Source organism: Pantherophis guttatus, chromosome 3 (assembly GCF_059756535.1).
Source record: "Pantherophis guttatus breed Tessera chromosome 3, ASM5975653v1, whole genome shotgun sequence".
Classification (NCBI taxonomy): domain Eukaryota; kingdom Metazoa; phylum Chordata; class Lepidosauria; order Squamata; family Colubridae; genus Pantherophis; species Pantherophis guttatus.
In genome coordinates this window covers 74,697,798-74,711,845 of record NC_142065.1, presented here as the reverse complement: position 1 = coordinate 74,711,845, position 14,048 = coordinate 74,697,798, and the positions used below count along the sequence as shown (strand labels likewise).

Sequence of the window (14,048 nt, the reverse complement as noted above, 5' to 3'; positions counted from 1 at the left end):
CTTGACTTACAACAGTTCATTTAGTGACCATTCAAAGTTACAACGGCACTGAAAAAAGTGACTCGTGACCGTTTTTCACACTTATGACCGTTGCACCATTCCCGTGGTCATGTGATCAAAATTCAGATGCTTGGGAACTGATTCGTATCCCGGTGTCATGTGACCTCGTTTTGTGACCTTCTGACCAGCAAAATCATTAGGAAAGCCAGATTCACTTAATAACCAAGTTACTAACTTAACAACTGCAGTGATTCACTTAACAACTGTGGCAAGACAGAATGTAAAATGTGGCAAAATTCACTTAACAAATGTCTCGCTTAGCAACAGAAATTTTGAGTTCAATTGAGGTCGTACTTTGAGGACTATCTATATATGATAAATGTCCAAAGCAGAGAATCATCAATTTCATCAATTTCAAACTGTATTATATTATATATTATTATGTCTAGTATCTGAACTTTTGATATAGGCATAACCATATTTACTTCTTATTTACAGAATATTTGAGCCTGCTCTGCTGCTTGGGTTAAAGATGGAGTTTTGAAACACCATTTTCCAATACAATGAATAAATACTGGAGCAATCAAATGTTTTCAAAAAAATCACAAGACAATGTACTGTGTCTTCCAATGTAATATTTGGGAATTTTGTTTTGTTTGTTTTGGTATGGTCTCAAAAACAAAGTAAAATCCATTGAGGCTGTTAACTCAGTATTAGACATGGGTAGATGACGACCCAGTCTTTTGCCTAAAGCCAGGATTTTTTAAAAAAAAATTATAGCTGCTTTTTAATTTGCTCTTTGATTTTCAGGAAGAGAGAAAAAAAACCTAACATTAGTGTAGCCTTTCAGTGTTGTGGACAACTCATCATTCCCATCTAATATGACCAATTGTTAGAGATACTGAGAAGAGGTAATTTGGGAATAACTTGAGGAGCAGAAGTTTCCCATCCATGCTAGATGAATTTCTCCTTAGGTTCAACTGCAATTATCAAAGAGATAAAAGGGCTTGATTTGTTTGTTAATTAGCTGAACAGTCTAAGCAAAGCTGGCTGAGGAATTCTGGGAGTTGAAGTCTACAAGTCTTAAGTTGCCAAGGTTGGAGATCCCTGGTCTAAGCAATGCAAAATTGGGTTACAGCTTGAGATCAGAACCATCCTCGTTTTCCTCCCCCTTTTTGCAGAGCTGAAGAAAATCTTTCTGCAGACTCCTACAGATATTCCAACCTTTTGACAGATCTCTTACTGGCCAAAAGATCGTTTTTTGCTGCTCTCAGCCTGTTCTCCTATAATATTTCACCGAGCTTCTTGCTTGGCACTTCTGGTTTCTTTTATAAAGAAGAATTGATTTGAAAGAGCTATAGAATTCCTCTTATAACAATCCATTCTTTTACAAACAGGAACAACATTGTGATTTATTTCCAGGTCTACATTTAAGCAATATATTTATTGCTTACAATAATATTTTAAATTAAACAAGAGCCATATTATGCTTTGTCTGATGCTATATAGCAAGTATGGAACATTATCTTTTCCAGACTTGCTGACTCTTGCTTTTGAGTTCTGGACAGAATTATAATTGCGGCATAAATGTACTGTTAACACCAAGCAGAATCTGAAAATAAGATGTACATTCAACATACAGGTAGCCTTTATTTAGCGACCAGAGTTGGGACCAGCTAATTGGTCATAAAATTGAAACAGTTGCCAATTGAAACTACAACTGTGCTTATGATTTTACTTCAGCTTTCGCCTGTTTTACAGATCTCTGAAGGTCATCAATGCGAAGACTGGCCATATATGAAAAGCATTTTTTCATTGCTTGCTGCAGTCATTTAACGAGAACTAGTTGTAATTCATATTAACAGAATGGCTGTATTCATTCCAAATTAGTGTCCAGCTCAAAATGTATTCTATAGCTCAGCATTTCTCAGCCTCAGACATATGGACCTCAGCTGCCAGAATTGTCCAGCAAGCTGAAGAGGTTGAAATATACTGAGGTAATTTATAGCATCCCTAAATTTGGCCACAATTTTTCTGCTGCTGATCCCAAGCGCAAAAACGGATTGACACAGACCATTTCCATCTGAACACTGCTCTTTCATCAAATGACTTACCAGATTCTCTGAGAGGAACTTTTGTGGGTGTTGTAAAACAACAATGATGGCTCAAAAATATTTCTGCTCTAATAGAAAGGGCTTTGATCAAAAAAGCAATTGCTGAATAAATTATGCATCCAGGTGAGCATGAAACAGCTATAAAACCAATTGGGGCCTCTTAGTCTTTGAGAGCCTGAAAGCAGAAGCCCTCAATCAAACATGGTGGGGGGGGGACTTTTAATGATTTAAACAGTTATTCTCAAAAGCATGAGACAATCTTTTTCTAAGTCAGACTATCATTGCCTGAAATTTGCTAGCCAAAAATAATTTATCAAGCATATAGATTTTAAAACTTACAGTCACTATCAGACCCTTTTCCTGGAAATATTTGACCAGCGGAACAGCATTCTGTTTGAAATTAGTCAGGCGTCTCTGTGTGGCTTTCAGATTATCATCTGGCCTCCCCTGCTGTTCGGCGCGTTTCATTAGGCGTTCTTGGAGCCGTTGATTTGAGCAGGACAAGTGGACCACCAAATCTGGGATACAGATCTGCAAAGAAGATAATCCAAATGATGGAAAGATCAACATAGAGAAATGTATTCAGGTTACTGTCAATTGTCCATCTATGAGTCACTTGGTTGAGTTGAGTGGCTATAGAAATTGAATGCATGATTGAATGAATGAATGAATGTTGCTATAAACCTCCAACTTTTGCCATATTTTTGTTAGAAGGGAAATATGATCTCTTGTTAACATCCCACGGAAAATACTTTCCTTCTAGAATTTAAATTATGTTGAGGGTAACTGATACATCCAACAGGCAGTCTGTGTAGACTACACTGTAGACTATACTGTATCCAACACTGTGTAGACTAAGAAGAAAGAAGATTCTCTTTTCTCTCTTCTTGCACCCCAGTGCCCATAGCTACACCTTGATGAGAAAGAGCAATTTGTCACCTCCTTTTTTTGGTTTGAAAGAAATGTAATCCCAGTTGGTAAGGAAGATGTATGAAATGGCATCAGCTGGCATCTAGAAGTGTATGTATGAGCATGGTATGAAAACACTAGAAAAAGAAAAAATAGTGCCACCCCACATGATTTCAGCATGCTGTTCAGGCCAAAGGCACTTGTCACAGACTGTGATGGCCATGTTCTTGGTAATAAGGGCTCTTTATAATAACATAGCAGAAATAAATAATCCTAACTGAACTGAACTTCTTTTACCAAAGTGATTGTTGGGTTCAAGTCTTAATGCTGATATTTATGTTTCAAAAAACACATGATGGGGATAATTATGTTCTTTGAAAATAATTGAGCGGAATGAAACTGTCGAAAATAATTGGCCTGATGATTAGAGTCCATATGAAATAACAGGATAACCTAAGCAGCCATACAATTAAAAGATACTGAGGGAGCTTATTTTAAGTTGTTTATGTAAGGAAGACAAACATTCAGGGCAGTTTGTCATTTCCTAAGGAGTGTAGTGTCAATGCCATTTGCATTTGGAAAGGAAATGTTTAAAAATTGGGTGGTTTGAACATTAAACCTTGGCAAAATTAGCTAATGTTATAAAAGAGAATGCATTAGAACCGATGTTTGTAATTATCTAAAGAGAAGTTTGTACCCCAGGTCCATTTTCTTCTTATTCAAACTATTCTGCTGTCTACAGTTTATATATCACATTCCTACCACAAATCTTGGAAGTTTGGTAAATACATTATTAAATATACAGCTAATTAAGCTTTACAGTTACAATCATTATGTCAGCAAATATGACATCATCTCTTCACAGTAGTGCTTGCAGACTTAGGTAGGATCTGCACATTTATCAAAATGAAGAAAAAAAATCCCTTTATTTTAAAAATAGGCATTTGATGGTGATAGAAAATCCTCAAAATTGGAAATGCTCGAAAGCTATAAAGGCTGAGTGATTTTGGGAAGAACATAAGATTGAAAGAGAATAGTGAAGATATATAAATTAATAACTAGTGCTAATTAACTGAATGAATATGGTTGAATAAAATACTAAGAGCTTTAGGCTGCGAAATACTATGTTCCAAGGCTAAGTAGTATTTATTATTAATATTAATATTTTCTTATTAATAAGGAACCTGAATGGTTTTATGCTGACATGCAGTATCATAGGATAACAACTCCCTTCCAAAAATATTAATTATAGGAGGTAGAAAAGTTCATAGTGGAAGTAAAATAACATCTGGAATAACAGGAAAATGTGGTCCTGTTTTAAAAAATCAAGCAGGAGATAAACTACTAACAACATGCCAAGAAATGTCAATATTTGTAACAAATACTTTCTTCCAGTAACCTAAAACACAAATCTATATGTGGCCATCATTGGATTAACTCTAAAATTACATGGTCTCTCACAAAAATGGAGAAACTCTATTTAGTCAAGTAAGATATGTGGTGCCAGTAGGTCACCTTAGCTTCATCTCCATGTAAGTAGTTCTGTCGTATCAGTGGAAAACATCAGTATTTTAGCACCAACATATGAAAGCAAAAAGCATTAAAACTAAATGTTAAATGCATATCTTTAAGAGGTTTAAAGTTACCATTTTTTAAATGTAATTCTTTTGGAAAGCAGAATCTTTCTAGTAGCTTGATGAGTAAGTTCTGTTTTATACACACATAAAGTAGATGTGTGTGTATATATATAGTTATAGTAAAAGTAAAGGTTCCACCGCACGTGCGTGCTAGTTGTTTCTGGGGGTGGTGCTCATCTCCGTTTCTAAGCCGAAGAGCCAGCACTGTCCGAAGACATCTCCGTGGTCATGTGACTAAATGCCGAAGGTGCACAGAACACTGTTACCTTCCCACCAAAGTGGTCCCTATTTTTCTACTTGCATTTTTTGCGTGCTTTCGAACTGCTAGGTTGGAAGAAGCTGGGACAAGTAACGGAAGCTTACTCCGTTACGCGGCGCTAGGGATTTAAACTGCTGAACTGCTGACCTTCTGATCGACAAGTTCAGTGTCTTAGCCACTGAGCAACCGCGTCCCACACACACACACAGTATATACACACACACATAAACACATTCATATAAATATGCATATGTGCAGTATATTTGTTCACAGCAAAGGACTTCACATGACAAATTTAGCACATATGCAAGACAAATTTAGCACATATGCAAAGCAGACGCTAAAAGGCATCTCAAATATTGTGAAGCTATATTTTGTCTTTAAAAGATTTATAGAAAATGTGCAGGAAAAAGTATACTGTACCCTATCTCCCTCTTGAGAGGAATGCCTGTGTTCTCCAAAAGCCTCTTTAAAGTTTCCCTCAATTGAAGGCTGGTTGAGGAATTAGTTATTAAGTTTCATTATAAAATAAAATATAGAAGAAAAAAAGAGAAAGAGAAGAAAAGTGCAAAGCCAAAAAAGAAAAAGTGATGACTTCCAACTGTTTTCAGTGCCGTAAAATACAGAAGAAATATAACCTTGACCTTTTGCTTTACATTAATTTCTTAAATTTTTCTTTACAAAAAATCCACTATTGTTCAAAAGAGGATTCTTGGAGGAAGCGAAGAAGGAAGAATCAGAGGATTTATTTTTGTGTAAGAGAAGCATAATGGTGAAAACGGAGGCTAAGTTGAAACAAGGAACAAAGAGAAATAAAGATGAAGGGCATAGACATAAGGTGATATGACCTTCCCTCAAAACAGTTACTCAACTATTCTTAGGCTGCTGACTCAGCCTTTGTAACATTCTAATCTGATACAACAAAAAGCCCCTCCATCTTCTAATTCTTGGAAAAGAAAATAGAATATGCCTACTTGAGATGTATATCAGCAATTATATAATTTGTTATGTAATTTGTTATAATACATCCCTTCTTCTTCTTCCTATAATAGAGATAAAGATGGATGACTCGGTTACAGTGAAAAGGGGAAAACATTTGGACTTAATGAATATGTCCACAAATTTATATGCCGCCCTGAGTCTTCGGAGAGGGGCAGCACATAAATTTAATTAATTAAATTAAATTAAATATAAAGCTGAAATTTGATTCCTGCTAGAATTACAGACAAGTTCAAAAGCAATGCACAGAGGCGAAAAATATGTATAAATACCTCAGAAAATGTGTGGCTTCTGATTTGCATATTATGCTAAGTCCTATGCAAAGAAATAATTTTGCAGCTTTTTTATACATTAATACACGTGTGGTGTTTATTAGATCAAAAGTGAGCCTTATGTTTCATTTCTTTCTCACATTATAATTGCAGTGATCATATTTTTTGGGAAAAAATAAAGGACAAACTTGAAAAGGGGGCTTATTTGGAAGATGAATTTATTTCATTAGAATAAAACAATGTTTATTTTTATAATGCAAAACAAAGAAACCCTTTAGAAAAAGGTATCATAAAATCATCTAAAATCAAGCAGTATATGTAAACCTGTTTTAAAAATAAATTTCAAATTTTATATTTTTCACAGGAATGTGAAAGACTGCATTTGTATGGTAAAAGTTAAATGAGCAAAATAAAGGACAAAAGTGAGTTTTTGAAAAATAAATAAATCTAAAGGACAGCTAATAACTTTATGGATATACCCATGTAGGTTTTAAAATAACAAAATGGAAATAGCAAAATGCTTGAGAATTAAAACTAAGAACAATGAGGAAATTTAGCCTAATTTAGCATCAACTGCTATTTCTTTTTTACCACTCCTCAAATGATTAGTGAAAACAGAGGTCCCATATCAATAACTGCATGCACAGTCTTCTGTATTTGGCGAACACAAGCTGAATGTGTGCTCTGAGAGAAAAAAATAATCAGAAATTCAGTCTTTAGGTGTCAACCTCTAGTCACACCTCAATAATTTTCAATCTATAATTTTCAATGTGCCACAATACCAGGTTTCTTTTCAAGGTACCAAGTACTATTAATGGAAAATTTGTACGAGAAGAAAGTGGGGATAATTAAATTGTAGGCAAGCTCTCTAAATCTATATTTAGAGACATTAAGGAGAGTAAATGTTCATGCATACACTTCTACCTTCTATTCTTGCTTTATAACTAACGGTATATTACCTGCCAATTTAGGGAAACAGTTGGCAGGTAGAAAAAGACATAAACATAATCATAATAAATAAAGTATTTATTTAATACATTAAATGCATGTCATAATGCATACATTCAGTTGTTGTTTTTCAATGTAGCTAGAAATATCTTTAGTATTTCTATTCCTTTTACTAATAAAATTATGAACAGCTGCAAAATTCATGTGTGACAGTCCAAAACATTCTTTAAAAAAACCAGATAACATTATCATCACAAAATGCCTTTTGAATGATCAAAAAAGCCCCTGGGAAGGAAAAATGGATTTCATAGGATAAATTCTCCTGCCGTTTGACAGGATCTTATTTTTTATAGGATGAAAGTCTATAAGTCACCTTTACTCATGCTTTTAAAAAAGAATGCAACCCAGCACTACTTAAAATAGGCTAGACCTTGACAATGACATTGGTCAGATAAAGTCCCAATGGCTCTTTCAACTGAACAACAACCCCCCCCCAAAAAAAAACACCCTGATCCTTCAACAGATTTAGTAAGTGTTCCTTTTATAGGTACCTTTTTTTAAAAACGAAAGGCTGATATTGACATTATTAGATGGGAGCATCACATTTCCATAAAAACAAAAAACACTCAGGACAAAACTTTCTTGTTTTCCTATGCTGTCCTACAGCTATTGCCTCAATTAACATTTTTTCTTTCAGAAATCTATATCCTTTAAGATCCCATTATGAGTTGGCTATTATGAGAAAAAGAACACAAACCCAGTAGCATCTGACAGTCCATTAGTTCTAGCATTTTCTGCTTCTCTTATACAATACTCCTCATGTGCTTGAGTTATTGTCTGGTTTCTAAAGGAGATAGCTTAAGTACATCGAGCACAAATTAATATTTACTACATTACAGGATTTTTTTAAAAAAAACACTATCTTGTTTCTAAGCAAGCTCTCTCTCTCTCTCTCTCTCTCTCTCTCTCTCTCTCTCCAATCTGGATTCTGAATGATTGCCTGGATAATTCACCTTTTCTTCCCAACATTTTCAGAAAACATTTGCCACAGGCATGACTAGAACTCAAAGTGTCACAGTTTGTGACTCAGGGCCTTTAACATCTACACCAAATCAGTTCTTTAGCACTTTCCTTAGAAAGCTCAAATGTATTTCAAAATGTAAAGAGTCAAGCCACTTCAATAAGCAGCTGGAACTGCACAGCTTTCTAAGCCTTGCAATATTATATACAGTGGCTGTATTAGTACATAATTAAACCCTAGCTTGGTGTTAGGAAGCTGTGCTTCTGAGTCCTTTCTTATTTTCCTCCAGCAGTTTTATTTCCACTGTTTACTAATGCAACTTAGCACGAGATTTGAACCAGGATAAAGCATGCTTAATCTTAGTACAGTTTATGAAAGCAAATTTCAAACTATGATTTATGAGGCTGCGTTATTTAGTAACCCAGTTAATATAAACCACAATTAAGGGTGCAGATATTACCATAATCTGAGATTAATCAAAAATAGCTGGAAATTTATGAACTCCTTACAGTTCCTCTAGGAGAGACAAATGTTTGGCAAATCCAAAACTGATATAGTTCATAACTCGCACTAAACTATTAGCAGTAAAAAATTGTGCAGGATTTTGACAGTTAAAGCATTACAAATACTTCTAGAACTGACATTTCACACTCCTACTAGTTGCCAAGTTGGATGAGAAACTATAGGCATAGTTCCATTGCCTTTAGGACATTCTACTCAGAAATGACATATTAAAGTAATATTGGTTACATTGATCTGCAAAGATAATATGAATTAAACCTAAAATAAGTATAGGGGGGGGGGGTTGTATAGGGGCTTCACCTGGTTTATCATTTGATTCTGCACTTAAAAATTGGGAGCTGAACCACAGAAGTTGTTCCAAGCTATACTGATGCCAATTTTCATCTTGACTCCAATGCAAATTCTGCCCTTTTGTACTTGCATCATAAAGTTACACACAAGTATAGAGGTGGAATTTCTATCACAGTATCTTAACACACAACTTCTCTTGCTTTCCTTTCCCCACCTTTGAAGACAACAATAAGCTGAATTTGTAAACCTATTAGATTGGAAGTACTGCTGGAGATGAAATCAATGTTCTCCATCATTTTTGCATGCAAGTCAACTGCAGTCCTCCAGGGATCACATCATATTATGTATCAACCCAGTCCCTGATTGATCAGTGATCTCTTTCATGCTTGGTATTCTGATGAAGATGGCCCATCGAGCCTTCCCAATTCATTTCAATAACAACGAAGAACAAAAACTTGCACCTGCAACCTCTCAAAAAAGGTGAATGGAGAAATGTTATTGCAAGGAATCCACAGACTCCGATTCAAATAGATTCAGAGTAAATGTACCAGGATTTAAGAATGCCATGACTAACCTTATTCACTTGAATATGTTTAAGTAAAGCTAAGTCACCATGTCATGAAATGGGAGATAAGTGAAATTATTTATACACTATTTAAACCAGTATGTTTCTCTTCAAAGACCTGAATTAAGATTGCAGTCTTGCTCTGGCTAGTGATTTTGTCCATATTTTGTCACACTGTACATTATAGGATGTGTTGACTGGAAAATTTGATTTACTTTACCAAAAAGGGTCTCAACTCTTACAATTTATCTACAAATAAATCCTGATTAATTATGATAAACTTATTAAGCTAGTTTACAATGGATGAAAATTGCACTGGAATGAAAATGGTACTCAGAAATTAAAGAATATATGAAAATTGTTCAGGCATTTTCTATCTGAAGAAAGTATTAAACACACTAGTCTTGCAGATGTTTCATGGTCTTTCAGCCTGAATTAAAAATTAGTATAAAGCCAGACCTCTTTCTCAGCATTTATGTGCCTAGAATGCAAAGAGTTTGGAATGTTAAGTGCCTGGAATGTAAACAGCTTTCAAATATTTGTCAATCCTCTGAAACTGTGATGTGGGAAAAAATGGTGTTTCCTTATCTAAAGACGTGTTGTTGGGTTTTTTTACAATTCTGGTTTTTTTCAGAAGTCCTCATCAGAACTTTCCCAAGGATAGAAATACTACATTTAATTAATTTTCTGGCTAAGGTAGATGTTACAATAGCAATATAGAACCCAGTAATCCATAATTTTATTTAAGAAGCTACCTTATTGAGCATGGTGTTACTATAGTAGACCAACATTCTAAGGTGGTCATCAAGTCAGCTTAAAGCTAAATCTAGCAAAAAGACCAAAGATGTATTTGCAAATTCAGCAAAAGAGCCAAGAAGTCAAACAACTTTCCAAATGTGCTCATTTTAGGCCCAATATAATTGATTGGAAGAAATCAAGTACCAAAGATCTTATTAGATGAAGATATTGCAGATTTCACAGCAATGTCATTCAATCAGAATACAGAACTGGAAGAGACCAAGGAGGTCTTCTAGTCCAACCTCCTGCTCAAGCATGAGACCTATACCATTCCAGACAAATGACTGTCCAATTTCTTCTTAAAAACATCAAGTGATGGAGCATTCACAGCATCTGAAAGCAAACTGTTCCACTGGTTAATTGTTCTCACTACCACCAAATTTCTCCTTAGTTTTAAGTTGGATCTCTTCTTGATAAATTTCCATCCATTACTTCTTGTCTTGTCCTTGTATGCTTAGGTTGTCTCCTTCTTTTCTGTGACATCTCCTCAAATATTGTAACGCTGCTACCATGTCACCCCAGTTCTTCTCTTTGTTATATTAGACATACCCAGTTCCTGAAACTGGTCATCATATGTTTTAGTTTCTACCACCTCAATCCTTTTTGTTGCTCTTCTCTATATCTTTTCTAGACATCTTTTTTGTATTGTGGTGATCAATATTGTAAGCTTGAGTCACGATAGGAAGCCCAATACAAGGAATTTGGAAATCCAGAAGAAAGGGTTCTAGAATAGTGCAGCTAAGCACTATTTGCCATTCTGTCCTGTGATTTTTCTAGACAGACAGATCTATGTCAAGGTGATAAGCTTAGTTTGAAAGAATAAAGATAGGAAATAAAAGTTTTCACACCCAAAAAGTTTCTCCCATGTGGGGAAAAGGAAAAGGAAATGAAAATGAGCTGAGTTGATGGCACTGAGTTGATGGACTGAGAGTTTTAAGAGAAAATCGTCCAGAGTTACCTTGTGGTAATTTTATGAATGAATGAATGAATGAATGAATGAATGAATGAATGAAATGAATGAATGAATGAATACTAGCAAGAAATCTGAGGCAGAACAGCCAGAGGTTAAGAATGCAAATGAGTGATTTCATATCACCGCTCATTTTGTCCAATTTGCTATACTTCCCATGTAAAAGGATGCTTTGTTTTTAATCCATTCCAATGACTGAATTGTAAAAACTCTAAATAGTTTTGCTAATCAACTCTGCATGGAGAAAAAAAATGGCACAGCAGCTGAAATAGATTCTAATCTATGGTTCATTGAACCTGGCACACACACACCCCCAATACCATTATTGCTCTATTATCTTCTGGGCTTATTCACTGCATTCACTCCTTGACAAGATCAGAGATATTTAATATCAAGAAAGGAGCTCTGGAACTGTTTCAACATTTCCATATTCCAAAATTGGCCATGCTTACATAGAACCATCAACCACACAACTTCTGAAGTGTCAGGTTTAATTCTATTTCTAACATAATATAATAGTAAAAGCTCAAGTTAATAGATTATTTGGAAAGAAGGGGTTTTTGTTAAACCTAAATATCTGCTAAACCTCAAAATAGATAATTGACATATTTACTTCATTAGTATAATGACATAATTGGTGTTTTTATATTATTTGCACCAATTCAGATAATTGACTAATTGAACTTTAAATAAGACTTGCATGCATTTATGTCATGCAAATTATGTAAATGCATGCAAATAACATAAAAATGTCAATACATCATTACACAAATTATACATATCCAGCAAATGTATGGACAAGCTGTAGAAACAATGGAATTTTTCTTCATATAGGTGTAGGGGGAGTCCAAATACAAATTTGATTGGTTGTAGTTGAAGGTCTGTTAAAAGAATGTTTCACATAGGGCTGTTATCTAACAGTTTTGCTCCTGCATGTGCAACCATTTTTTCTAAGTTACAATTTAAGTTTTGTCAATAATAATATTATTTTTTCCCAGAGGAATGGAGGAAGCAAATAATTATGCACACCCACACTAATGAAATGAGAAAAGGAAAGTGAATACTAGAGATTAAGATTTTATAAGCTAACTCCATAATAAAAGACAGGGACTGAGACAAACCTGAATGTTTGAGAATTCATTGCTTTGAAACCCTGAAGACTGAAATGCCTATGTGGTGGTATAGCTATGTTGATCTCTGATGCCAATGCAATTATCTTGTTATTTTATATAACATATTGAGAAAAAAAAATAAGAATAACTTTATTATTTGCTCAAGATATAAACAAGAGCCAATCTAGATAATTAGTACAAATTATCTTCATGTCATCTCTTTTGGCAGATGAAATCACTTAAGCTTGCTTAGAAGAAAGACTCAATGAGTAAGGAACTAACTTCTCTATAAACATGCTTAGGCTAGAAAGATCCTTTTCCTCAAGTGCACTTCTTTGAACAATTAAGTCAAATTGAGGAAAGCAATAATAGTTCTTGCCAGAAAGCTAATAAGTAGAGTGGAAGATCCACTCACAATTCTGGAAGAATGGTCTCTGAATAATTTGTTTCATTTGTCCTATCTCGATCTTCTAAAGAAGGATCCTGCACCTTCTGTGCATTCTAGTCTAAGGTAGACTCAGTTTGCAACTATTCTCAAATATTTATTGATGAAATGGAAAACCCATTGCCCTAGGCGTGACAAAACCTGAGATTCAGAAATCATCAATCATCTGACAGGGAAAGAAGGACACAAAACCTAAAATCACTCATCTTTTATCTTCAAGCTTAGAAAGTTGTCCTTTTTAAAAAAAATGTGGATAAAAATTAAGGGTCTTATGTGGTAGGAACTACAGACTTTTTACAAAAGTTGTGGAAAGATTTACTAATGGAAAAAATTGTGTGGAGAAGAAGACAGAGAAATGGGAGGAGAAAATAAGTGGAAAACTATGCCTTTAAAGGGATTTTGCTTAAGGAGCTGTATGGATAGGAAATCAGTGGTGGATTTCAAAAAATTTTACTACCGGTTCTGTGGGTGTGACTTGGTGGGCGTGGCATGGCTTGATGGGCGTAGCTTGGTGGGCATGGCAGGGGAAGGATACTGAAAATATCCATTCCCTCCCCAATCCAGGAGAAGGATACTGCAAAATCCCCATTTCTTCCCAATCAGCTGGAACTTTGGAGGCAGAGAATAGTGGGGCCAGTCAGAATTTTTACTACCGGTTCTCCAAACTACTCGAAATTTCCGCTACTGATTCTCCAGAACTGATCAGAACCTGCTGAAACCCACCTCTAAAGGAAATGGTTCAGTTAATTTATGGCATTCTTCCAAACAAATTAAGGTTAGTTCCCTTGCTGGAGATGGAGGCAAGTGCATCTGCCTTCAAGCAGCAGATGCAATGGTTAAGTTCTCATCCTGATAAGGGAAGGTTATACAAATAGCCAACTACATTAGTGAAGAGATCAGCCACATGTTACTATTCTCAAGAAGATATAAGGCAGTCTCCAACCTAGCGTACCGTTAAGAATATATTGATTTTTAGATGGGGAATAGTTCAATTGCCAGAATCTTTGTGTCCTTGTCTTTTTATTCTCAATAAATTTTATTAAAGAGACTCTTTGAGAATCATGCCTGGAAAATAATTAGCTTTGGTGGAGGCAGATGCAGGAGAATCCCGCAGCAAGGGGTTTGGATGCTCGAGGGGGAACTGATATTTGATGAAGTGCATGCAGGCTTGAAAAGGCCCATGTGA

General features: G+C 35.2%; 1 protein-coding gene across 1 annotated transcript in view; it reads right to left on the bottom strand.

The window, feature by feature from the left end:
- AK5 (adenylate kinase 5) overlaps positions 1-14,048 on the bottom strand; it is a 112,058-nt gene that overhangs the window by 77,699 nt on the left and 20,311 nt on the right. The window contains exon 6 of the mRNA XM_034437029.3: positions 2,454-2,645. Coding sequence (XP_034292920.2) covers positions 2,454-2,645 — 192 coding nt within the window. The remainder of the gene's footprint in view (positions 1-2,453; positions 2,646-14,048) is intronic.